This window comes from Paroedura picta, chromosome 5, assembly GCF_049243985.1.
Source record: "Paroedura picta isolate Pp20150507F chromosome 5, Ppicta_v3.0, whole genome shotgun sequence".
Classification (NCBI taxonomy): domain Eukaryota; kingdom Metazoa; phylum Chordata; class Lepidosauria; order Squamata; family Gekkonidae; genus Paroedura; species Paroedura picta.
Genome location: NC_135373.1, coordinates 31,590,473 through 31,617,526, shown reverse-complemented (window position 1 = coordinate 31,617,526; position 27,054 = coordinate 31,590,473). Strand labels below are relative to the sequence as shown.

Here is a 27,054-nt window from a genome sequence, read left to right as displayed (position 1 = left end):
TGAATGGAGAAAAAAGCGGGAAGGAGCCGCTTCTTTAAATACCCGCATTTCCATTCGCTACTTCTCCCCACCCCCACCGGCGCGCCACGGCTTTCTTTTAATTCGCTCGCGACGATTGGTCGAGAAGCCTCCGCGCCTCGGATTGGACGCGGGGTCCCGCTTCTCGTCCCTCCCCCTGGTCGCGAGAGGCTCTTCCTCCTGCCTTTCCGCAACGCCGCCCTCGGGTTGGCTGGCGGCCTCCAGTCCCTGGAAACAGTTCCGGGAAACCCCTCGCGTCGCCGGGGTCGCTCTTGTTCGCCCATGAGGGGAGGGAAGAGGAGGAGCGCGCGCCATTTGCAGCCGCTGCTCCAGCCGCGCCGCGCAGGTCCCGCTCCGGTGAGTCTCGTCGAGGCAGCTGGTCCCGGGCCGGGAAGGCGGGTGAGGCGGAGGAGAAAGGCCGTCCGCCGGCGGGAGCGGGCGAGGGAACGGGGCGGGAGAGGAGGAGGCAGGCCGCCCGTCCCAGGCCCCGGCCCGGAGGCCGCCTTTTGTTGCCGCGTCGCGTCTGGGCGGTGCAGGCCTCACTTCCCGGCCCCGGAGGCGGCGCGCGCGCCTTTCATTGGCATTTTGGGTTGGGGGAGGCCTCAGCCCTCAGGGCTTTGCCGCTCCTGGCTGCGTTGTCTGCACGGGCAGCTCCCGGCGCTGCGCGGATCGCGGGTTTTAAGCCGCATTCCGAGGCTGCTGCTGCTGCTGCTGTTGTGCATAGTGGATTCTTGGCCCCTTTTTACAATCTCTCCCCTCCAATCGGAGTACAATGACCCCCGTGTCCATTATTCCCTCTGCGTGATGTTGGCGGGTCTGCCTTTTTCTTAATTTTTTAAAATGTAGTAACTCTTAATTGGACGGTTCTTGTGCAGGATTGGCTGTAGCTTTCCCGCGCGCGCAATTCACATCGCAGTTCCTGTGCAAAGTCGTCTCCGGGAGGCAATCCTGTTGCACGCTGTGAGCTGGGACTGATGAGAAAATACATACATAGCGGAGCTTTAACTTCCTAGTTTAAAAAGCTTGGAGGGGAGGGGGTTGCACGCTGCTGCACCATCACAGCTGCCTTTTGCCAAAGACGACTTGTGTCCTGGGAAAGAGTGGGACAGGATCTTGTTGATGTTTATTATTTTTAAAACGTTGGCATGCCTTTTGCTAGTTGGGGTAGTTATTTTACTGCTTTAGCCTTATTCCCGCGATCCAGCAATTTGAATGACTTTTTAATGATCCCGTGATATAGAGATGGAAGAGAGAATGCATTTTACACGTTTAAGAGGTGCTTTTGCAATGTTGGGAGAGGTAGGAGATTTGGCTGGTAGTATGTCGTGGTGTGGTACACAAAAGTAGTAGCAGCTCAGTGGAATATCCTTAACAGTTGTGAAGTCTGTCAGCCAGCTTTCAGTAACATGTGCTACTCTGGGGAATTCTTGCAAAATTATGTGAGAATGTGGCACATTGTCAAGTGCGTCTGTTGAGATGATTCAGTTGTGCTCCGACTTTATCACTGTAAGTATTAGACTGTGTCTGAGCATTGGACAGCAGTGTTGGTTTTTGGGCAACGAGACTACTTTGTAGTAAGTGACTTGCAGACTCTTGGTTGAGGGGGAGAGGGGTTGTCTGTGCAATGGTAGATCAATTGCTTTGCAGGCAGAAGATCTGAGGATCAGTCCTCAGCATCTGGGCAAGATGTGTGTGAGATTCTGGAGAGCCACTGCCCACCAGAGTAGACAGTACCAAATTTATGTAAAGGAGACTCATGCTTTACCATGACTTCATTGCCTCAGCATGTATGTGCAAATTGTTTCTCTGCTAATGTTCAATGACTGCTCATTTTTGGCTCCTAAAGAACTTAATGTGTTTGACCTGACACTCTGTGTCAGTCTTGATATGGGCTTCAGAAGGTCTAAATGCTCTAAAATAAAGTGGAGGGAAAGGTATACCTTTATATACAAATCATGAAGCTATGCAGTCTTCTATTTACAAAAAAAGCTCCTTTACAAAGTGATTCTCTGTTAAAATACTATATTTCCAGATGTTATCCGCTATAACGGAAGATGCTAATATTGTATGTATATATTTTATTCTAATAGTGTTTGGGTGTGTTAAAGCAGAGCTGTGCCGTTCCAGTTGTTTTATAAACTTTGTGTCTCTTCTTAGTGGTCATTAGTTTGGAAGGGTATGGAGGTTACGTTGTAAACAAATAATCTAGTTATTCCACTATATGTAATAAATAAGATACAAAATACTAGTTTAAGCATCTTGTATGTTTTCATCTTCATTGATTGAACTTTATCGTTTGAACATTAGAGTAATTTAATGTAATGCATATTTTGCCAAGTTATGTCAGAGGGAAAATGGAAAAAAACTAATTAGTATCTTTACGCTTAAAGTGACAGAGCTAGATGGGGACAGCCCTATCTCTTCATGCTTGGACATAAGTCCCAGTCCCGTAGAATCCTGGACCTGAGTTTCAGTTAGATCTGCTCAGGGTCATGCCATAGGTGGCCTTCCTGTGGTAGCAGGCTGCATGTCTCTACCTTATAAAGTGCAACCAGGAGTTTTGCCCTGCATCAATTTGAGAAATGTAGACCAGCCCCATTGTACTCCTTCAGTTTGCAAGAATATATCTGAAGCGTTCAAAACCTGGCAGTGATTGTATGGAAGAAGGGATTGGAAGTGTTTAGAGAAGGGCTGTAATAGCTGGAAGTGGAACTACATCTTAGATTCATGAACAATAACTCACTGTAGAACCATGCAGGTGTTCCTCATGGAATAAACAAGTGTCTGAAGTTGCTGCAGAACAAACATCTTAACACATATCATCTCTAAATAGAACTCTCCAGTTTACATCCTCCTCCTTGGGTCTGAACCTCACAGACTTTAATTGCCCAATCATATAGGAAGCGGAAGAGGATAGGTGAATGAATAAAATATTAGCCCAGCGCTAGTATGAAGGGACTTTGTAGTAAGTGATGGTATAATGACAGCTAGGTTAGAAAGTAGGTTACTTGACTAGCTTGCACAGAGTAAAGTAAAGATGAACTGTTGTCTGAGATGGACCATGGTCAGCGGGTAGCCAGCCATTGTTTGTTACTGATCTGTCCTTCCTTTATTTCCTCTACTATGATCAGAAGAGAGGGGTGATATAAACAATGGCTTTAAAAGAACTGGCCCCTGTTGGGTTCTCTGCCCTCCATTAGTTGTGGACCACGGGGTGGGGAGGAGGGGTGACTTCCTAACCCAGGAGGATTACTTCTTCAGAGACTTCCCTGTGCTGTTGGTCCCAGGCATTGAATGTGTAGGCCTTGGATGGGATGCACCTGAGTGCTTGGCCATCTGGGTGGTGTACCATGCACCTAATGCAGCACCAGACACCCTACCAGCTTACTGGAGGTGGAGATGGCCTGGACACTGCAGTTTCCCAGGCTACTGATCCTGGGGGACTTCAATGTCCATACCAAGCTGCTGTCCTCTAGCAACACTGGGGCTCTCACAGTTTGTCACTGGCCCCAGCCATCATGCAGGCTACATCCTGGACCTTATCTTCAGTGCAGGATTGGGAGTGGAGCTGGTGGCAGCTAACGCTGTCCCATGGTCAGACCACTATCCTCTGAAGGCCTGGCTAAAGTTGACTCCTCCACTTCAGTTGGGTGCCAAGGAAATTTCAGCTCATCCAAGGAGACTTAAGGATCCAAATGGATTCCTGACCACTTTGAGAAACACAATGCCTCCTGGCGCTCCTTTGAATGAGCGACTGGCACAACTGGATGCTGATGGCCATCAATGAGATCGCCCTCTGATGCCCTCTCCGCTCCCATCCAAAGAGGGCTCCCTGATATATACAGAAGAGCTCCATGAAATAAAATGGGAGTTGAGACAGCAATAGCGAGTTTGGAGGAAAACTCAGTGAAGAGTCATGAACATTGTATAGGTCATTTAATGTGACTTTTACTCAACATCCATCACATCCATGAACTCGTACCCAGCACAATTGTATAGGGTAGTTAGGTCACTCACCACCATTGAAGGGCACCAAAACAGAAACAGAAACAAATTGGAAATCCGCTGTGCAAGCTACTTTGTACACAGTCTCGACTCTCCAACACGGCCTTCCGCCAACTTTAGACAAAGAAAAGGACCTAGCGGCCCCTTTGTCCATCTTTGGAGGAAACACTAGATGGCTTCAGACAACTCTCGCTGAGCAAAGTGGACAGAATACTAACTTCAACAAGGCCAGCCACATGCCCTCTAGACCCCTGCCCCTCATGCTTAATCAAAAGGAGAAATTTTAGGATAGGGGCTCCCCATCCTGGAGATAATCTCTCCCTCTCAACTGGAGAATTCCCAGGGAACTGATGGAGGCTTTGGTGCGGCCTTTGCTGAAGAAACCATCTCTGCAAACTACCGACCTGTCTTGCACCTAGTGTTTCTAGGGAAGGTGATGGAAAGAGCTGCCACAGACAAATTGACAACATTCCTGGATGAAGCTTCGGTCGTAGACCCAGCCCAGTTAGGTTTCCAGCCTGGCCAGAGGGTTGAAACAGCTCTGGTTGCCCTGACAGACAACCTCCATCACCAGCTAGATCAAGGTGGGTCAGCACTACTAATATTACTTGATCTGCCTTGCCAATGTGAGGATACAAGGGACAGTCCTCCAAAGACTGATCTCTTTTCTTTGGTGTTGCATGCAGAGTAGCAGTTGGGGAGAACCAATCACATTGCTATCAACTCAAGCAGTTGTATGTAACTCAATCCTTCAAAGACGGAGGTCCTGTGGTTTGGTAGGAACAGACTTGGCGAGGAAGAGTGAATGCCCTACCAGGATGGGGTGCAGCTACTGGTAGCACACTCAGCCAGGTACCTGGGTGTGATCTTTGATGCCACCCTCTCCATGGAGGAACAGATTGCAAGAGTAGCACGGCTGGCGTTCTTCCACTTGTGCTATTAGTGCCCTACCTGGTCCCAGAACACCTAGCTACAGTGATCCAGATGATGGTCACCTCTAGGTTGGTTTTTTGCTACTCATTCTACGTAGACTGACCCTTATCGACCCAGAAGCTACAACTGGTGCAGAACACAGCAGTCAGGGTTCTCACGGGAACACCTTGGAAGGCTCACATTTAGCCCGTGCTCAAACAGCTGCACTGGTTACCAGTTGAACACTGGATCACCTTCAAGGCCAAATCCAGTCTGGGCCCTGAGTATCTGAGGGACTGCCTCATTACTTATGCCCTCCCAGAGAGCACAACAATCTGGTGATCCCTGGCCCAAGGGAGGCTTGCCTGGCCTTGACCAAGGCTTTTTCTGTCCTGGCCCCTATCTGGTGGAATGAGCTCCCAGAAAAGATCAGGGCCCTGCCAGATTTAAAACAATTTAACGGGGCCTGCAAAATGGAGCACTTCCACCAAGCTTTCGGCCGAGACCAATAAAGCAACTCCACTAATCCAGATCCCCTCCCACCAAAAACTATGTCCCACAGATGAAGGAATTCAAATCCCAGTGCAGGAAACTATACAAAAGTTATAATGTTCTAATACCAAATGCTAAATGCTAGATATTCTATTGTTACGAATTCTACTCTTTGAAATATGTTCTTAATGATGATGTTCCTTGCACTGTAAACCGCTCTGAGCTGCGGGAGGTGGGGGTGGGGCAATGTATAAACATAATACAATAAAAATAAATGACTTACTTTGCATTTTGGAGACCCTTATAGTTTCTGGCATTTGAGACAAGGTCAGAGATAGACCTTCTCTTTCCTGAGTCCGGAGTTGGCCGGAATCTGCTCCACAGGCTCCATAAGCTGTTCTTGGGAAGCTTTGTGAGGCATATGAGACCATGCTTCTTCTTTGAATTCAGAGCTTGGGCGTTGTGCTAGTTTTTGGAGGTTTCTGGTACTTCTGGAATGAGGTGAAAGAGTAGGGTGCTTGTTAAGAGTAGGGAGCAAGATATGTCTCAGTGTTGACTGTGATACATGAACTTGTGCACTGTTGATGTTGGTAACATTCAGTACTCGAAGTTGGCCTTATTTTATGCTAGTAATACCAGAGCAGAAGGCTGAGAAGAATGTCCTGGAAAATTTATACCTAATTTTGATGATAATTTAATGGAATGGGCTTTTTCTCAAGCTTGCCATTTTTTGACATGCTTGGAAGAGGTGATGTGAGCATTTTCACAAAAAAGTTGAATAAATATACAAAAATGTTTGGTTAGTCCAGTGTATTTGAATGCAACCTTTACTTTTGACTAGGCTGCTAGATGCTTGTAAGCCTTGGTGAGGGTTGAGTGTCTCACTTTAGCAATGGGAACTTTAATCAACAACTAACATTAAAGCTTGTGAACTTTCCCGTGGTTTCCATTTACATGGACAAGAGTGTCATCTTATAGTTTTGAGGTTAAACTACTGGTATAGTTTTGAGGTTAAACTCCTGGCTTTAGTGCTTGCTTTATATGATGAACTTATATGTTCATCACTGACATACAGAATACCATGGTTTTATAGGCACATGTTTCTGGAGTGGTTCCTAAGTGTTCCTTGTTTTGAGATGGCACATGTGTTCATGCATAAATGTATACTTCTCAGTCAATCCTATAAAATAAATTCATATTACGGATCCTACCTAAACCCCTATAAGATTGAGCTGTTTTTGGTCTTCTCCCCAACCTGGTGAAATTTCCTGGAAGATCTGAGGGCCATGACTGAGTTATCTCAGTTCCATAGGGCCTGTAAGACGGAGCTCTTCTGCTGGGTCTTTGAGACCAGGGTAAGTAAAATCGAGGGCCCCTCCCTGAGCTACCCAGTACATCAGGTTGCTCCTCACTAACCCCTGAGGTGTAATGAGGCCCGTTGAGCGGAGAGGGGGGATAATCCTGCCATTGGGGTAGGTTGATGTAACCCACCATGAGCTGTCTTGTATGGGAGTGGCAGGCTATAAACCAAATCATAAATAAATGTTCCACAGATGGTTCCCAGAAGAGCAATTTTGACTTAATGCTGTCTTCCTTATGGAATTACTTCCATATTATCCACACTCGTCTGTAGGGAAGCCAATCCCGGCTAGTGAGGGATCTATGTTTTCCCTTCCATAGTGCTTCCTCTTAAGAGAAATTAACATGCAGGGTATTGAATTATTTGTATGTATGTAATGGAATTCTATATTGATAGGATAGCTATTCCAAATTGCATTAATCAGTCATATTCTGTATTGGTAGAACTCTGATAGACATGTTTTAAGTGAAGTACCTACCTTTTTATTTCTCCTCAAAGTTGATGGGAGTGCCCAGAGAATCTTTATAAATGGGGATGTATTGAAATTCCCCTGGGAAGAAAAATAGACAGATAATATAGGGTCTTGAATAAGAACTTAAGATGTTTCTTTTAGCATTCTACTACAGGATAGTTCCCCCTCCCCAGAGTCTTGTTCGGATCAGTAGTGTTGGCACTATGTTGGGGGCGACCAAGACCCTTATTCCATTGAAGATAAACAGTTTATGGAAGAAAGGAGTATATTTTAGATCAGATTTGTATCCACCTTGATTGAGGTGATTGGGCTATGATCTCTCTTTGCGAAATCACATAATTCCATAGTTTTCATTGGAGGCAGCGCTGTTTGTGACGAGAATTCCTATCAAAACATAGGCAGTCTGTTGAATGTAATACTTAGCTGTTTTCTTGGTGCCATTCCCTGACAGCAGAACTAGATAGAGCAGGGGTACTCAAACTGTGGCCCTCCAGATGTCCATAGTCTACAATTCCCATGAGCCCCTGCAGTGAATGCATTCGCTGGCAGGGGCTCATGGGAATTAAAGTCCATGGACATCTGGAGGGCCGCAGTTTGACTACCGCTGAGATAGAGCCTCAAGCAGGGATTCCCAACCAGGGAACTCTGGGGTTATACAAGAGCTCCTCAAAGGTTATGTGACCTTGCTCAGAAGTTCGGATGGCCACTGACATCACTAAACATCACTGGAGGCCACTTATCCTGTTGCTCTACAGGCCTAGTCTCTTCCACTACAATTGAAACAGTAAATGGATTGATTGGCTGCCTCCCACATCTTACTTCTGCACCCACTTCTCTGAAGGGGCATGTCACCACTTCTGGGTTCCTTGAAGCCTGAAAAAATCTCTCGGGTTCCTCCTTGGTCGGAATGTTGAACAGGTCTGGCCTCAAGCATGCCACTATATTGCAGACATAACATTTTAAACATAGGTCTTAATGTGGAAACTACCAAACTGTGGCAAGGTTATTTGGAGATATCTTTCGACATTGTAATGTTTCCATCAAGGCAAGGGTATCTGTTGTGCCATTGAAGAGGATGAGTAGCAGCCTGTCTTAATTCTCTGATTGGTTTTGACCCTTAACATCTTTCACTCTAACAATGTCGGTATTTTTGCACGTGAGTAAATTGTGGAGATTGTTCCATAAAACAGCTAGTTTACAGAAGTGTCGTTGCGGATCACCATTAAATGGTTTCAGCTTGAAAAGGGGTTTGAGGCACGATTTAGGACAGGGGTAGTCAAACTGCGGCCCTCCAGATGTCCATGGACTATAATTCCCATGAGCCCCTGCTAGAGAACGCTGGCAGGGGCTCATGGGAATTGTAGTCCATGGACATCTGGAGGACCACAGGTTGACTACCCCTGTCTTAGCCCATTAGGTAGTTAGTTCCTTGACATTGGAATCAGATTTATGGATTAAAGATTTTATTTCAGAACTGGACTATTGGTTTCAGAGCTGGACTGTTGGTCAATGTTCTCTTGTGGGGTTGCTGCATTAATTATGCTAAATGCTTCTGGTTGGGTAGCATTTGAAGGCCAGTTTTTAGTAACCGCTTGTTCTTTTCACTAATGTGAACTTGTTGATTGTTTCTTTCCCCTACCTAGTGGTTTATATCACCTGTGTTTCATAACAGACTATTAAATATTCGCTGTTCCTTCCTGATAAAACAATGATTTTTAAAAATGGTACATTAGAAAAAGCCCGAGGAATTGATTGAAAAAGCTAGTGGTGCGTTTTTTGATGCAGATTTACTTTTGTGTCAAGTCTTATTGGTATGGAAAACTGTTAATGCTGGTTTTTTGTTTAAATCATGCCTGGACTAATCCGCCCTGTAGAGTTTAATACCGGTTCCCCTTGCTAATGTGAAGTGCCGTTTATTGATTCTCCTCTTGCACAAAAACTGACTTGTAGAGTGTTCCTTCATAGGGGCTCTGGCAACCAGTGTATTTTACTTTTTTTAAAGCAGCGTGGCTTCTCTTGTGTAACATAATGTTGGGCTTGAAGGAAGACATGGAAGTATGCCAGAAAAAATATGGGAAAGGATGGCAAGCAAGTACTGATATTTATCTATTTAGCTTCTCTGCAGGCCTCTGTGTTGAATAAACTGTCCTAAAATCTCTTTGAGACCAGGGACCTTTGTCCGTTCCAGCACAACTCCCAGCCATTATGTCCATGACAGAAACTTATTCCTTTAAAAAGCGAAAGATGTACAGGAGGTGCTTAAAGCTGTGCATCGTTCCGTGTACATGGTCCCCCCCGTATTTCAGGACTGTACGACTTTTCTTCTTATTTCTCTTGACTTAGGTGAGCTGCACTGTAAAGGCTTTAAAATATAGGTTTGCAGCATGTTTACAAAAAAATTAGTTTAGATAAAATGCATTGTCCTACAAATTAGTTCTTTCTGGCTTTATGTAATATAGCTCCTGAATTTTTTCCAGCAGCATAATAAAATGGCTAATCAGGTGAATGGTAATGCGGTACAGTTAAAAGAAGAGGAAGAACCAATGGATACTTCCAGTGTAACTCACACAGAACACTACAAGACACTCATAGAGGCAGGCCTCCCCCAGAAGGTGGCAGAGAGACTTGATGAAATATTTCAGACAGGTATAATATGCATTTCTTGTTTCTGATTGGTTATGCAAGTGAAGGCAAAACGGTTTTTGACATTTCTAGGTGTTAAAGTTGAAAAAACAAATCGCTGTATTTTGAACTGTGTAGCTTAACATGTATTGCTGCTTTCAGGCTGGGTTTCATAGTATGTTGATAGTCTCTTAGGTCTTCAGGACACAGTTCCATAGTTTAAAAAAAATCATTTCAGCCTGCTGAACTATAATTTTTTTTGTAAATATCTACTTCTATTGTGTTCTGCCATGACTAACTTATGGTGACTAAGCACTTCATGTTCTAATAGGTGGCTTATGGGGGGTGGGAGGGGAGCCTAGTTTGTCTGACTTGGGGCTACTCTGGAATATCAGTGTGTGTGAATATTATGTCTAGCTCTTAGTGGATAGCTCAGTCCTTCTTAGTCATTACACCAACTTGTCCAGTTTTACAATCATTGCTTGAATTATCTTTATCTTGCTTGGAGCAAGTGACTTTGTGTATTTTAAAGCGAGAAATGTTCTGCTTGAGGAGACACATGTTCTTCCGTACGAAATAGACTTTCCCCCTCTCCCTCTTGAGTATGTGTGTTGAGTAAACATGCATACTGTAAATGGGAACTGCTTCATGCCCTCAGATACATACCTCAGTGGCAGGATGTAGTTTTCTCCCCCCCCCCCCCAAAAAAAAAGTGCTACAAATTTAAGAGGCAATTCAAAAGAATATTGTCTCTGTCTCATTATGCTTCTATGTCTTCATGTCTGTAGAGATGTCCATTTCTAAAGTTCTGCTATGATCCGCTCTTAGAGCCTTGAGTGTAGGTGTCTGAGAAAGGGGCTTAGAAGGATTTTAGAATGTGTGTCATGTAGGTCGTATTGTGAGTGAGTTCAGGTAAACGTAAAAGGCATTATTAATATTAAAAATGTACCAATTGTAAGATTTTTTTAAAAAATTGTGCAAACCTCTCTATGTGCAGAAGAGGTACTTTTCACCCCACTGGGGTTCATTGCTACTGTTTGTTTCTCCAGTGCATAGTTAAAACAAACTTGGGGCTGAACTTTGGGATTCTTAACCTGTTGAGTTTTGTCCCTATATAATGATTTAGGTGCCTTCCAGCATACTGGATCAATTCTGAACTGTGGTCTGTGTGCCACTAACCCCTGACCCCCCAGTCTTTTGTGCTTAAGACCTTTTCAGTGTTGTTCTTTTAAAATCCATGTGGGGGGGGGAGTTCAAATCAGTGTAGAATATCAGCATCTTATTTTTTAACACAGTCAGAATGAGCAATTCTCTTCAGTTCTTGTAAATCTGTTGCTAACTTTAGATCTCTTAAAAAGGAAGTACATGCAAATCTTTCAAAACATGCACTTCAGAATTGGTCCTAACCGTGTAAGCTTAATATTAGTGTGTTTTGAAGTACATAACAGGGATCGAAATAATATCACTGGCTGGAAAGCGCGTGGCAAAGTAGTATTTAAGTATAAGCAAAATTTCTACTGTAAAGTCACCTTTTTAGAGACGTAGGGAGAGTTTTGCTCTTTTAAAAAATTGATGGAAGGGGGCTGGCTTCATAGTGTAGGAGGTTGGACTAGATGACCCATGTGGTCCCTTCCAACTCTTATTATTTTATGATTCCATGATTCTATAAGTAGTTCCAGTCACTGTTGTAGCAGATGGTGGTCCGATGATGTGGAACTCTGTGTCCACAGTTTGTTATGGCTCCATTTGAAAGAAACCTTAAAGCGTTTTTTTGAGAATGTGAGCCAGAGTTAATTATTTCAAACCCTGATATGTCTTGTTACTTTGTGCCACAAACGTTGATTCCCAAAAGTTTCTGGAGTTATTGTGCTTCTTAGTGCAAGGTTTAAATAAGTGTAATTGATGCAACAGCTCAAATCATTTCATTTCTAGTAAAGTTAAAACAGTGACTAACTTAACTGCCTTGTCTGGTTACTAAATGGGAATCTGTAACTTTTTTTCTTTTTTTCTTAATTTTTTAGGATTGGTAGCTTATGTTGATCTTGATGAGAGAGCAATAGATGCTCTCAGGGAATTTAATGAAGAAGGAGCCCTCTCTGTATTACAACAATTTAAGGAAAGTGACCTGTCGCATGTACAGGTAAGGTGAGAGCTCCTTGTGTTGTGACCATATCGGTTCACAAATTTAGTATTGTTTTTGTCTTGAATATAGCAAGCACCAGTAAATTTGCTGAGATTAAAATGCCATCTTTGAGTTCAATTTATTTTTTGCCACGTGTCTTCTGTTAAGAGTTTGCCACTCACGCTAAATTAAGTCTAGAATTGCATGTATATAGCAAGACGTATTTACTATTGTCTCAATTTGACCCGATGATGGCATATGTGTGAGAGTGTTTTTAATGGAGTGGTGCCTTGCAAAATCATTAGATCACGGTGCGTTCTTAAGGACAATGACTGGCATTTAGGTTAATTTTTACAAATGGATCATAGCTGAAAGTTGTTCAGGGTTCAATGGCTTCAGGTTGCTTTTTATAGCTTCTGGTTGAGTTATTTTCACCAATTGTGCCTGCAGAACAAAAGTGCATTTTTATGTGGAGTTATGAAGACCTACAGACAGAGAGAGAAACAAGGAAGCAAAGTACAAGAATCAACAAAGGGGCCAGATGAAGCAAAGATTAAGGTAAAGGCTTCATATTCTTAGTTACAAAATCTTTATTTGTAAGGGGGGGGGGAAGATAAATACGTGAATGAACGTACGTGCAGGCATGTCTGTTCATATGGTCCATTCTATTGTTCTGATGTTGCTCCCAAGAACTTTATTTATCTATTTTTGGACTTATATTCTGCCACTCTTGAAGGACTCGTGGTGGCTTACAGTGACAAAATCTCAGAAAAATGGTATTTTTTAGATCATCATATATTGGAGCTGAAAAATATCTGTATTCCTGGTTTTTGGATTCTAAAACTTTGGGGGATTTTTGAAGATTTTTAAAAAATGTTGCCCTGTTATTCTGCATGGGTATTCTTTCTAGGGCCCTGGGGAGCGTTTTTAAAAATACTGGTACCAAAATTGCGGGGCAGCTGCAAATGCCTGTCCTTTAAATCAGGGGTAGTCAACCTGCGGTCTTCCAGATGTCCATGGACTACAATTCCCATGAGTCCCTGAAAGCATTTGCTGGCAGGGGCTCATGGGAATTGTAGTCCATGGACATCTGGAGGACCACAGGTTGACTACCCCTGCTTTAAATAACCTCCACATTTCAAATCATTTGGACCAGGTTCTGTGGGCCCTTGAACTAGATGCTCTCAGCCATCCTATTTGTTTCCTATGGAATGAAAAATAACCTTAGAAAAATGTAAACCTGAGAATCTACCCATAGGAAGTGTATTGCTAGGTCTGACCAGTGTAAAACATGAGAATCTCAGTCTATGAAAAATGAATGTAAACTGTGAAAATCCAGGGGGAAAAAAACCCCTTGAGACCATTTGAAACTGATGGCTTACCAGGCTGTTTTAGGTAAGATTCTGGTACCTAGCCCCAGGAGGCACAAACTGAGGGAGTGGAGCATTCTGCCCCCTGATAATTCCTAGTTATGAATAGTTCCAGGAAATTTCAGGACCCATTTTTTGGTATCCAAATACATGATGATAATACCCACTGACTTGGGTTATTTCTGAGTGCACTTCCCCAAATTCAGAGCATTTTTCTCCCTGAGGTCAGGAAAACATCCTGGCAGTTGTTTCCCACCTTTCTTCGAGGGAGGCAGGACCAAATTCCAAGCTTCCTGTGTCCCTGTGGAAAACGCCCTCCTTCAGTCTTCCTCCTGCCTCAAGAGGGGAGCTCAGTGAGATTAGGCAACTCTCTTACTTCTCCCCTCAAAAAATTCTCAAAAATTCCTTCCTACTTTTATTTCTTTCCTTCCCGTTGGCTATTTCTAGTCCCCACTCCTCTATCTCCCTCTAAATTTGAAGATCAACTACAGCGAGGGAAGGATGCACAGCCACTGAAGGTGCATGTTGTTGTTGTTAGGTGCGAAGTTGTTTCTGACCCATCACGACCCCTAGGACAATGATCCCCCAGGCCTTCTTGTCCTCTACTGTCCCCCGGAGTCCATTTAAGTTTGCATAGTCCATTTAAGTTTGGATTTTCATTTTTCATAGATTGAGATTCTCATGTTTTACATTGGTTAGACCTAGCAATACACTTCCTATGGGTAGATTCTCAGGTTTACATTTTTCTCAGGTTATAGACCTGCATTTTTTCTCTGCTGGCGGCAGGAAGACACAATGCTATTCCTGTGCCTTTAATTCTCTGGCAGCCATCTTAGATGCCTCGCAGCTGGTGCGCCATGGCTTCCAATACTAGCCAGCCGTGCCACAAGACTCCAACCGGGCCAGACAGTCATTAGCCAGTGGATGGTGGTAATGTGCCAGCTAACAGGGCAGTTTATTTTACCACCTGAGCTTTTTACTCCATGAGACCTGAAGTCTAATTCTGTAAGAGCACTATCACCACTATGCCTTCTCATTAAGTTTAAAAACTGCCCTGCATATTTCATTAACTACCTGATTCTGTGTAATTTCTGTTACGATGACTGATACAGCTATGTTGATTATAGTCAGAATAGGTACAGAGTTTCTCTTTATCTAATAGCCAGAATCACTAACTGTCAGGAACTTTTTCCTGATGCTTAGACAGAATTTCTTTTGAATTTCATCCCATTTGTTCTGGTCCGTCTCTCTGGGGCAAGAGAGAAATCACAGCTCTCAGTTCCAGCTGCTCAAGGACTGAATGCTTGATTATTTGTTCCAAAATTTTGCTTGCTTTGATTATTTGTTCCAAAATGTAGTCCAGGGAGCACCGACGTCTGAGGTGGCCAGCGCATGCCGGTGCCACCTCGCTGCCTCGTGGCGCTCACCGCCTCTGGCATCGCTGCGCACTGAAACGTGCCAGAGTGCTCAACCCTATCATGTATTGTGATGGATCACGAAAGCCTTGGTGAAAGTGGAAGTGAGACATGTACAGCTGCCCCAGGAAGCAAGAGTGGGGGTGGAGTAGCTAAGATGCAGTGCACAATCATAGTTAAGAGCCAGGTTTGATTCCATGGTTTTTTCTGAAGCCACACAAGTCTAGTTCTGGATGGGAAGGCTGCCAGAGTATTGAGGAGTAGTGCCACTCTCATCTTTGCCTGGGGGACTTGCAGGTCAACAGCCTTATGTCCTGTCCCTTTAATCAAGGCTTAATGTGTGGAAATGGGCAGGTGAAGCTTTTGATGGCATGGAGGTCAATAATATCACCGGGTTACTAGCATCATACAAACACATGAAGCTGCTTTTCACTGAATCCGAGCATCCCTCCATCAGAGTCAATATTGTCTACTCAAATGATAGCAGCTCTGATTCCAGGTAGTTTTTTCACCTGACATTTTGTATGACAAGTGGATTGCCTACCACAGAACCACAGCCCCTCCTCTTATCCATTAAGCCTCTGTTAAAGGGATAGAACACACACCCCACAGGCTGTTGGCACCCAACATAGGACTGCTTTTCAGAATATTGCCACCTGTCTGACAGGAGCGAGTTAAGTAGTAACGTTCTCCAAACACTCTATTGGCTGCCTATGTTTTTGGGCACTCTTCTCCATGCTTTAAAGCAGGGGTAGTCAACCTGTGGTCCTCCAGATGTTCATGGACTACAGTTCCCTTGAGCCCTTGCCAGCAAACGCTCATGGGAATTGTAGTCCATGGACATCTGGAGGACCACAGGTTGACTACCCCGCTTTAACGCCTTTGGGAAAGCATAGTCCCATTAGAAGCCTCCTGTCTCTTGAGTTCTGTTGGGCTTATTATTTATTTATTTGATTTTTATACCGCTGCTCCCATAACTCTTGTGATGGTTAACAAAATAGAAACATCCATACAATTTAAAATCCCCATAAAACAATTAAGACAGTTTACAATATATGACAAGTGGCAGCAACCTAATATAACCAGCCCCCTATTCTGGACATCGGTCAGTCAGTGTAGATGAAATAGTATAAGAAACCATAACATAACCGGATAGAGGATGAAATTGGGCCCCTCAACAGTCTAGCACTGCAGTTCAATTGGGCCTCAACCAAACACCTGGTGGAAGAGCTCCAGTAGTTGCCCCTCTACTGAGGAACCAGCTTTGTTCACTGTCTTTCCCCTCTGTGTCTCCTTTTTGGGGAAAGGTGAAACTTATCCTAGCAAGTTTCCAATATTTCAATATTCATCCAAAGCTCTATTCACCCATACCTGCGAGCTGAAGGTCGGTGTTATATCAATAGAGTTTATGCTACAACTTTGAGTTGGATGAATATTGAGGGTAGTTGATATGGCATTTCCCAGTAATACACAATGAGCCCTAATAGGCATGCAGTTATTCATGTAACAACGGTAGGAGGTTAACTCAAAAGGGTTAGTTGCACACTTGGTGCAAGTATCTCTTTGCGGCAGGTGACCAAGCCTATTTCAGTCCCCACTTCCATTTCCACAGTTGTGGTTGCAGTAACAATGAGGTAGCAACCACTTGTACCATCACAGGCCCTTGATTTCTGCAGGTGATCTGTCTTTAAACACAAGATTAGCGCTCAGATTGGCGCAGGGTGGTAAGGCAGCCGACACGCTGTCTGAAGCTCTGACCATGAGGCTAGGAGTTCAGTCCCAGCAGCCGGCTCAAGGTCGACTCAGCCTTCCATCCCTTTCGAGGTCGGTAAAATGAGTACCTAGCTTGCTGGGGGGTAAAACGGTAATGACTGGGGAAGGCACTGGCAAACCACCCCATATTGAGTCTGCCAAGAAAACGCTAGAGGGCGTCACCCCAAGGGTCAGACATGACTCAGTGCTAGCACAGGGGGATACCTTTACCTTTAAGCTTATTCAAGCTCCTCAGGGCTTCAGTTATTCCTAATGACCAGCCTCTTCCCTCTTGCAAAGGGGACTGAGTACATGTGGAATGTGTGTCTTCCTAGAATGCGTCGGCACAACTTGAGGTCTACCGCACTGTGTGAACCTTGGAAGCTATGTATTGCATTCCGTCAGGTAGCTTAAGGAGTCACCAGTCTGCTTCAAAATATGAAATGATAGTCTAAGCCTGAGTTATAGATAGGGTTGCTTTTGCTTTACCATGCAGGTGTCTTAAAGAACATGATGTTAATTGCTGCTCTTGTTTCTCTGTGTTCCTTCCCCCTAAAAAACTTCAGGCTTTGCTAGAGAGAACCGGTTATACTTTGGACGTGACCACAGGCCAAAGGAAATATGGTGGCCCTCCTCCAGATACTGTTTATGCCGGTAGCCAGCCTGGCATTGGCACAGAGGTTTGTACACACAGCTTATTTATAAGAGTACTGTTGTTTAAAATGACACTAGCCATTACTGTGCTCAGTAAGCCTACCGCTATTCCCTCTGTATCCACTACCTCTTTCCGGCCATAATAAAAGTGACTGTTTAGCATAGTTTTTTGTAACTGAGATGCTGTCCCCAAAGTCCAAGTAGGGTTTTCTAAAGGAATCTTTAGTGATCAATTATTGCAGGTGTTTTATGGATTTAGCACTGTTCATACTCCTTGAAGTGAATTTTTCTGAAGCGTCTCAAGCCATCACTGGCTCATTGCTGAATGCAGGTTACATTAAAGCTGGTAAATTCTTCACCGACAGGCCCAGTCGTTGTAAACGACCCTTTCCTTCAGAGGTCTGTCAAAGCATGCAAAGCAAATAGACTATGACCATATAAGGGAATGGAATGGGTGTGTTTAATGAGTCGTTAAATAGAATTTTCAATGATCATAGAAGCAAACCTGGTTGGAGACAAGAAAAAAAGTCAACTTGTAAAGTTGAAAGAACTCTGCTCCTTTGGATGTTTTTAAGCAGAGGCTAGATAGCCATCTGACAGAAATGCTGATTCTGTGAACTTAGGCAGATTCAAAGTGGGTGGACAGAAAGGATTGTGTCAGTGCTTGGCACTTGTGGCCTGTTCTTGCATGCCCCGGGAAATGCCAATTACAATTTTGGGATCAAAAGGCAAATTTTTTCCAGGCCAGACTAGCCAGTGCTTCGGGGGAGGGGAGGGAGAGCATCATCTGGGCATGGAATTGGGGTCATTGTGTTTGGCCGGTAGTTGTGAATTTCCTCATTTTGCAGGGGGTTGGACTAATGACCTCCTCAGTAGAGGGGCTTTCTTAATGTGGCCTAAGGACATGAGCTCTACTGGATTAGACCAAAGTCTTATCCAGTTCTGTATTTCCAGTGCCACCTAACCATATCCTCATGAGAAGCCTGCAAACCGAACATAGAGAATTTGTCTTCTGTCACGTTTGGGGGTACTGTGCCACTAAATGTGAAGCTTTCATTTATTTACCATTATACTTGTCAGTAGGCCTATGCTTCAGGAAGTAAAGTCACCAAAGAAGAAATGGTTGGGGGGGAAAGTCTGATGTATGCCAAAATATTAGCATGATCAATCCACTTTTGTTTTGATTCCCCATCCTATTTGGGTATTCCTTGCATCCCTGCAGTACTACTACAGTATTTGTATCCCTGCAGTACTACTCTAATCCAAGAACTCTGTATCCAGCAAAGCCTTTAGCTTAATTTCTTAGCTCAGAGAGTCTCAGAAGCAATATTTGTTCTCCATGTTCCCCAGAGTGAGTACCACTGATCAAAAACAGAAGTGATGACCCAAGAAGGGCCAGCTCTTATCAGATTTGCTCTGAATTGTGACTGGCATGTTTAGAGTGAGAATGATAAACTCCCAACATTAAAAGGATGTGAAAAGAAAAAAAAAAACAAATGTTGCAGTCAAGCTTGATGTTCTTTTTTTTTTTAAGTCTTAACTTCTGTTAATAGATTTAATTGTCCTTCAGGTTTTTGTTGGCAAAATCCCTAGGGACTTGTACGAGGATGAATTGGTGCCTCTGTTTGAGAAAGCAGGCCCAATTTGGGACTTAAGGCTCATGATGGATCCCCTTTCTGGTCAGAACAGAGGTTACGCTTTCATTACTTTCTGCAGCAAAGACGCAGCACAAGAAGCTGTCAAGTTGGTAAGTACTTCGTGATGGTGCTAGATGTGGGGAAAACTTGTAGCTTCTCTTGTTAACATCAGGACTGTTGAGCACCTGTATGTTTCTTTGTAGATGAGCCTCAACAGAGATCTAGATGTTCATGGAGTACAATTCCCATGAACCCCTGCCAGCAATTGCTGGTAGGGTCTCATGGGAATTGTAGTCCATGAACACCTGGAGGACCACAGGTTGACTACCCCTGCTCTAGACCAGTGGTTCTCAATGTGGGTCCCCTTGGGGGGGTCGTTCGGCCCTTTCCCGGGGGTCACTGGGACAGTTTGGCAGCGGCATGGTGCTTGCCTCCTCCCCGTCACCTCAGAGCTCATGGAAGCTGCGGAGATCACCGAGGCTGTGTAGAGGAGGCCAGTGCCACGGCGAGCAGGAGCATCAGCAGCCCATGCGCACCCGCATGTGAACGAGCACCACCACCACCCCTGCTGTAGGTGTCGTGGCATTAGGGCGGTTGAGAACTGCTGCTTTAAACAGTTAGCTCATGTACACTTAGTAGAGAGCTAGAGAAACCCACCAGGCTTCTGCAGAGGAAGCTATTCTCAGCTAAACCTTTTGAAAATTTGGAGGTGAATAAAATTTCACAAATACTTTTGGGAAGTTGCTTTTTTGGAAACTTAAGCTTTGCCCTGTTTAGAGCAATTTCAGCATTCTTGCACTATCTTGCCAGATGTCACCAAAGATGGCAATTTTTGCTCTCCATGTTCTATTAAATAAAGCCCTTAAACTAAGTGTCAACTGCTTTGCCTTTTCAGTGTGACAACTACGAAATCCGTCCTGGCAAACACCTCGGTGTGTGCATCTCCGTGGCCAACAATAGGCTGTTTGTCGGATCAATCCCAAAAAACAAAACAAAGGAAAACATCCTAGAAGAATTCAGTAAAGTTACAGGTAAAGAGAACATGGTGGTGTGTCAACCTCTATATGGCCCACTTCATCCTGCAAAAGGCATCTTCCAGCCAAAGGGGCCTTCTTCCAACTTGAATGGCATGTCCTTTAGGAAGGCATCAAACATTGCTGATAATTAAGTCTACATTATAGTAAGCTAGTGGTTGTTAACTAATTCCACCAGTTACAGTGCCAAATTGGTTTTATAAGCCATGTTCTGCTGAGTGGGGATCTGTGTTAGAGAGGCTGCAAGAAATTGAGCTGCAAAGAGCTGGTGAAACCCATTTGGTCTTAGCCTATCTATGGCAGCGATGCATAAAAGCTTAGAAGCCACCTGTGGCTCTTTGACATGCCACCTGTGATTCTTATAAGCCCAAGTTCCCATGGCAGTGTTCCATGATCCACAAAAATGGACAGTTCCTTAGGAATTAGAATAATTTGATCATCACTGCAGACCGAAGATACAGCTATGCAGCTGTTTAATTTTAAAATGCAACACAGCTGATCCATGGCGATTATTTCAAGGCTGTATAGATGTAGGGGGTTCTGTGTTTGAGGCTGGGTCAATGTAGACAGCTCAATAAGGTGGTAGAATGCACCAGTCTTAAATGCTACCTGTTAAAATAAATTTACTAACAACTCAGAGGCACACTTCTAATTAAAATGGCTATATTATATATTTTTAGTGTTTGGGAATATACTTGGCCGGGGAATATACTCTCATGTAGCTCTCTTTCAGCGGGTGGGAATTGTGAGTAGTTTTCCATGTTCCCCAGAGTGAGTACCACTGATCTAGCATTTTCAAGATGTATTTTTATTTATTTTATTTTGTTACATTTCAATACTGCCCTCGCTTGTGGCTCAGGGTGGTTTACAGTGAAAGTTATAGCTCACAGTTTGTGGTGTTACAGAGAACATAAGTTCTCCCTTGACATTCAGGAAGTTTTGGACACTTTAAACTTTACAGTATATCAGTGATAGTGAACATTTTGAATACAGTAACATTTTACAATCATAAACTGCAACGCTTAACCGTTAGTTACTTAACCCTGCGTGCTTCTTCTATTTAATGGGCGGCTGTGTCAGGAGTTGCCCTATGTTGTATTTGTTGGCTGTTGCTGATAGTTGGGAGGAGGCTTCTGAGATGGTATTGCCCTGTTGGCCTCAACCAAAGGCTTGGTGGAAGAGCTCCTTTTTGCAGAGTAATTGTTTACTGTAAACCACCATGAGACAATCAAAAGCAGCAGTATATAAATTCAAAAATAAAAATAATCTTTGAGAGATTTGTGAGCCGGTCTCTCTTAGTATTTTCCCCCAGACTAGTTCTTTTGAAAGATCTACAAGGCATAGCATGTGCATTCTCACATTGACTTCTCTGCAACAGACGGGATGGGAAGAAATTGTTTTGTTTCCGCTTTTTTTAAAAGCCCTTTTCTCTCCTGCACTTGGTTTTCCCTGCTCACTTCCTGCCACAACCATTTTGTATTTGGCTCTGCCTCCTGAGGCAGCCACATTAGGAACCCACATTTTTGAGGTCCCCCCCCCCCCCACAATTACATTTGAGTTGTTTTCTGTTTACAGAGGGCTTGGTCGATGTAATCTTGTATCATCAACCTGATGATAAAAAGAAGAATCGTGGGTTCTGCTTCCTGGAATATGAGGATCACAAGTCAGCAGCTCAAGCTCGGCGTCGGCTGATGAGTGGGAAAGTAAAAGTCTGGGGAAATATTGTAACGGTGGAATGGGCTGATCCCGTAGAGGAACCCGATCCAGAAGTCATGGCAAAGGTTAGGAAACTGAAGCCGCTATGACAGGGGTAGTCAAACTGCAGCCCTCCAGATGTCCATGGACTACAATTCCCAGGAGCCCCTGCCAGCGAATGCTGGCAGGGGCTCCTGGGAATTGTAGTTCATGGACATCTGGAGGGCCACAGTTTGACTACCCCTGCGCTATGAAAATAAGCCTGTGGTAGAGGTTGGGGGTTTTAAAAATGATGTGAGTTTTGGTTTCCCCATCATCAAAGGTCCCTTTGCTCTTTTTAATACTCTTGATTTACTCAAAAGAAGCACAGGAAACGAAGAAATACCACAATACTGCACGTAATATTCTTAAAATATTAGTGAGCGGTCCTACCTGAGCAAAACATTTATCTGTCGGGTTTGTGAATATTGTACAAAGATCTTCCTTTGCAATTGCCAAGGATGGTTACGCTGTATGTTTTAGTAGTCTGTGATTATTAAAATCTTTATTTAAACACATCCTTCCTTTAGGAGGCTGGACCATGGCTTCAAGAGGTAGAGCATCAGAAAGATGCAGGCTCAATCACTGCCATCTCCAGTTAAAAGGGTCAGGTAGTAGGTGAAAATACTTCAGGGCGAGACTCTGAATAACTGCTGCCCATTAGAGTAGATGGATCTGATCTTGGTAGACCAATGTTATACCTCAACATGGTGGCTCCATGTGCCTGCGCCACTGTTATCAGAATGACATGGTTGAATCAATAGCCCGAGTAACAGAATTCTTGCTGTGTACAGCCTCCTTTTAGCTAAAACAGCCTCGTACGCTCCTTTTATCTGCCTCTCATTGTGAACCAATACAGATCAGTGCACCAGCTTCCCCTTTTTGTGCATCCAAGTTATAAATGAGATTGGCCAGTATCTTCAGGGGGATATGTAATGTAGTTAAAAACAGGAGAGCAGCCTTGAAGAATTTACCTGCTGTGCAGTCCAGCACGCCTTCAATCTGTGTGATTTGTTTTGCCCTCAACATTTGAAAGGGTAACAAACTGTGATGCAGGTAGATGCAGTTAAAACTTTCATTCCGTTGAGCACTCCAGAGAAGAAAGAAGTGAGATTCTATCTGGTGTAGAAGGCAGAAGTTCTGGACTTTTAACTGAGACCTTGGATTCAAATCCCTGGTCAGCCTCGAAATTACTGAGTGACCTGCAGCCTGCCATTATGTCATAGCCTAGCCTGACCTGCAGGACTGTGAAGATGAATGGTGGCAGGGAACTCTCTGTCACTCAAGCTCCAAAGGGGATAAAGGGAAGTTAGATACATAAACTGAGAACCAGTGCTTCTGTTGCTCAGCTGATCCCTGATTTCTTAACAGGTGAAAGTTCTGTTTGTGAGAAATTTGGCCACTACAGTGACAGAAGAGTTACTGGAGAAGTCCTTTTCTGAGTTTGGAAAGCTGGAACGAGTGAAGAAGCTAAAAGACTACGCTTTTGTCCATTTTGAGGATAGGGGGGCAGCTGTCAAGGTAGGCCACGTTCACTGTTCTTTACTTTATTATGATTAATGTTTACAGAGCCTTCTAAATAATCGGAATTGGGGTGGGGGGAGTTGTCCAACCTTCAATTCATTTAAGGTTCCTTTCTCCCTAGCCTTGGTGAGAGACGAGCTGTTTCTCCATGCGTCATTGCTAGTGAGATCTCCTTTCTTCCCAGAAAGAAGGCTGTGTAGCCTCCAGTTAATCTCCATTTAAGGCCAAAAGGAACCTCTTGTAAAGGCTGTTAGATTTGCTAACAAACTTTCTGCTAATTGCAGGCTCTGCAGATAATGTTGAATACGTTAATAAAAAGTTTGGTGTTCTTCCAAGAACCCTTAACATATAAAAACCGTTTGGTGTTGCCTTAAAGAGGGAGCCAGTGTTTGGATGAAATATTTAGACTTAGGAATGGAAAGGTGGGATATTCCAAAGGAGCATTTCCACCCCTCCCTCATGAGTAATTTTAGATTTTATTATCAATTGTTATTATTTTGTAGGTACCATTTAAGTGTTCCTATTACAAGCTGCTTCAGGCCCCTTTCAAAGAAAAGGCAAACCTGTTATATAGAAATACTTCTTTTATTTAAGTGAAAGATTTTTTTCCCGCTTCCCCCCAAACAGGCTATGAATGAAATGAATGGAAAAGAGATAGAGGGGGAAGAAATTGAAATAGTGTTAGCTAAGCCTCCAGATAAGAAAAGGAAAGAAAGGCAAGCCGCCAGACAAGCCTCCAGAAGTACTGCGTGAGTCTTTAGAATCCTTTGTTAACTGTAACGTAGCACAAAAATAGTGTCATGCTGCTTTATAAAATCTTTGCATGCTGAACAGTTGACAAGTGGGAATGTTTAAGATGAGTAAAAAGCAGTAATGTGGCTGATACAAGGCTGATGGTGATTTTTTCCCCCTCCTCCTCCTTACCAGGTATGAAGATTACTATTACTATCCTCCCCCTCGTATGCCACCACCTATTAGGGGCCGAGGTCGTGGAGGGAGAGGCGGCTATGGCTATCCCCCAGATTACTATGGCTACGAAGATTATTACGATGATTACTATGGCTATGACTATCATGACTACCGTGGTGGCTACGAAGATCCTTACTATGGCTACGATGATGGCTATGCTATAAGAGGAAGAGGAGGAGGAAGGGGTGGGCGAGGCGCACCTCCACCACCTAGGGGGCGGGGAGCACCACCACCAAGAGGTAGAGCTGGCTATTCCCAGAGGGGGGCACCAATGGGACCGCCAAGAGGAGCCCGGGGTGGGAGAGGGGGTCCCGCCCAGCAACAGAGAGGACGTGGTGCTCGTGGAGCCAGGGGCAACCGTGGGGGCAACGTGGGAGGCAAGAGAAAGGCAGACGGGTACAACCAACCTGATTCCAAGCGCCGCCAGACCAACAACCAGCAGAACTGGGGCTCCCAGCCTATCGCCCAGCAGCCGCTTCAGCAAGGTGGTGACTATGCCGGTAACTATGGTTACAATAATGACAACCAGGAATTTTATCAGGATACATACGGGCAGCAGTGGAAATGAGACAAAATAAAGGTGGGCGTGTGGGAACGTTGGCACGATAGAATTTGGCTTATAGCTCTACATCCTTCCAAAAAAAAAAAAAATTGGCTTAATGTTTCATCCTTCAGTAGTGATTGGCTGCCATTTGTATTGGGCTGAAGAATCACTCTATTGTGTATATACTCAAGTCTTTTTTTTCCCCCTTCCTTTTCTCATAAATGCACTTGGACATTACTGAGCTTGCAGAATTCCCAAACCCGGTTTGGGGATACAGTGCTTTTTATCGTTTAGGCTTCATTTTTAGCAGTTTTATCAAGCAGGACGGGCAACACTTGTTAAATCATGATTTTGCAAACCTTCTGTTTTTTGGACAGTTTCATTTTTTTTCCTTTTTGGATTTGGGATAGACTACATAGGCATATGCTGTACATAAAGGTAGAACTTTGTCTCCGTAGTTTTAAGAAATTAAAACAAAATTAAGTTTTCTTGTATTGAAAAAAAAATAACATGACTGTATGTTTTGCATTCCTAGAAGTAGGTTAAAAAAAACTGTGTTTTTAAATTGTTATAACTTCACACCTTTTTGAAAATCTGCCCTACAAAATTTGTTTGGCCTAAACGTCAAATCCGTGACAATTTGTTCCTTGATGTGATTGTATTTCCAATTTCTTCTTGTTCATGTAAGATTTCAATAAAACTCAAAAATCTATTCAAAACATTACCTATTTCAAATTCAATTGTGTCCTAAAACATCATTTTATTGGTCATTCTTGCAAGAAACATTTAAAAAACAAAAACAAAAAAACAAAACTGCCTATGTGAGTGATCAAATTCATGCAAAATTTTCTGGTGATTTCCAACATGTGGCATGTGACTCAGAACTAGGCCTAATAATAGAATCAAATTGCATTCCATTAATTGGTTGCTTTAATCTAGCTGCATTTAACTTTGAATTGGTTGCTTTTTTTAACAGCTTGAGATACATCTGATCACTTGCACAAACCCTTTTTAGTGAGGTGAAAGAAGTATTGTCAGGAAAAGAAGTCCTTAAATTTAACCTTGTTACTAATGTGGATAATGCCTAATGTATCCAAAAATGATTTGGTAGTATGCAGAGTTGGACATGGTCCTGAAGTGCTTCTGAACAAAGATAAGCAATTAGTTGTCTTATTATTATTTTTTTTTTTACAATTTTAGTGAAAACGTAACTAAATCTTTTCCTGCAGTTAACAGATTGACTAAATTGAATTAAACCATTTTTTACACCTTGCTGAATGAGTGATTTTTAAAACGCAAATCTCCACTGATTTGGGACACCCTTAGTTTGCAGTGTACCAAAAACCCCTTCCCACAAACCCTGTTTGGATAACTGTATGTTAACAGACATTTGAATCTCAGTTCACGTGCTTCATCCTGCATACTGTTGCTATGCTACAGCGGAGTATATTTTGCATATTCCAGAAAACAAATTTCAGTCGTTTAATCGTCGTGGCTCAGATTGGCTAACTTGAATGTCCATTAAAAAAAAAAATATATCGGTTTCAATTTGATTTGAAGGTAGTACAATTCTGAAAAGATGCTGGCAATAGAAAACCAAACGGCTTGTTTGGGCCTCCTTGTTTGAATTTTTTTACACTGAATTCATTTTCATTGGATTGAGACAAAACTACTCCTTTTAAAGACTAGTTTTCCCTTCATTATCCAGTCAAACCATTTGGGAATGATGAGGCGAGACCTGAAACAAAATATTGTAATTTGTGCTAATAGAAATTGACAATCCTAACATTCCAACCAAGTCCTGTAGTTCTTAGTTGTTCAAAATGCCTGTGTTTCTGTCTGAGTAAACATGCAGGATTTTGCTCATGAAACTTACCTAGCTACTAAATACGAGGGAAAAGCAGCTGGCTTTCTAATACCTGATGACATGCAGCAGCAACAAAAAGTCCATTGCTTGTTGAGCAGTCCACTCCACAATTTAACAGTCATAGAAGTTAACATAGCCAAATCTTGATTTAACATCAACAAGGTGCATAATAATACCCATTATGGCTCATATAAGTGAGATCTTTCCAAAAGCTTTTTGCGTTGAAATGAAATCATCTTTTACTGAATTCAGGAAGGACTGGAAATTTAATTCAAATTGTGCTACAGCTTAATTGGATTCCGTGGCTGCGTTCAGTAGTCTGTTCAAAGGGCAAACTTTTTATATTTGAATTCTGGGAAGTTCTTACAAGTAGTAAAAATGTATGTGTACAGATGGAAATTTGAGCACCCACCTGTCCACAAACATTCTGTCTATATTATATCTTTAAAAGATGACAGTGCTGTCTTAAATATTTCAGTGGGGTGTGTGTGTATTGAGACAAAAGAACAAAATTTGGTTTCCCACCCCCCCATGCTTCCAATTAAATGCAG

The 27,054-nt window shown here is 43.2% G+C and overlaps 1 protein-coding gene across 4 annotated transcripts; it reads left to right on the top strand.

The window, feature by feature from the left end:
• Positions 1 to 216: 216 nt before the first annotated feature.
• Positions 217 to 25,357, top strand: HNRNPR (heterogeneous nuclear ribonucleoprotein R). 4 transcript variants are annotated; one of them, XM_077337100.1, is made up of 11 exons: positions 244 to 375; positions 9,740 to 9,905; positions 11,903 to 12,021; positions 12,454 to 12,561; positions 17,107 to 17,220; positions 18,765 to 18,941; positions 19,727 to 19,862; positions 21,441 to 21,646; positions 22,971 to 23,120; positions 23,751 to 23,872; positions 24,051 to 25,357. In XM_077337100.1, exons 1-11 carry the CDS (start codon positions 301 to 303, stop codon positions 24,658 to 24,660), a joined length of 1,983 nt encoding a protein of 660 aa, XP_077193215.1. In that variant the 5' UTR covers positions 244 to 300; the 3' UTR covers positions 24,661 to 25,357. The 4 variants fall into 4 exon arrangements, with proteins under 4 accessions (XP_077193217.1, XP_077193215.1, XP_077193214.1 ...); XM_077337099.1 differs by having other exon boundaries at positions 252 to 375; positions 9,737 to 9,905; XM_077337102.1 differs by lacking the exon at positions 9,740 to 9,905 and having other exon boundaries at positions 217 to 375.
• Positions 25,358 to 27,054: the final 1,697 nt, after the last annotated feature.

Bases quoted from the DNA above. Each gene is read 5' to 3' on its own strand.
- HNRNPR (XM_077337099.1), top strand. From the start codon at position 301: ATGAGGGGAGGGAAGAGGAGGAGCGCGCGCCATTTGCAGCCGCTGCTC. The intron at 17,221-18,764 runs GTTTGTACACAC...ATTGTCCTTCAG, and splicing joins AGCCTGGCATTGGCACAGAG to GTTTTTGTTGGCAAAATCCC. The intron at 23,121-23,750 runs GTAGGCCACGTT...CCCCCCAAACAG, and splicing joins ATAGGGGGGCAGCTGTCAAG to GCTATGAATGAAATGAATGG.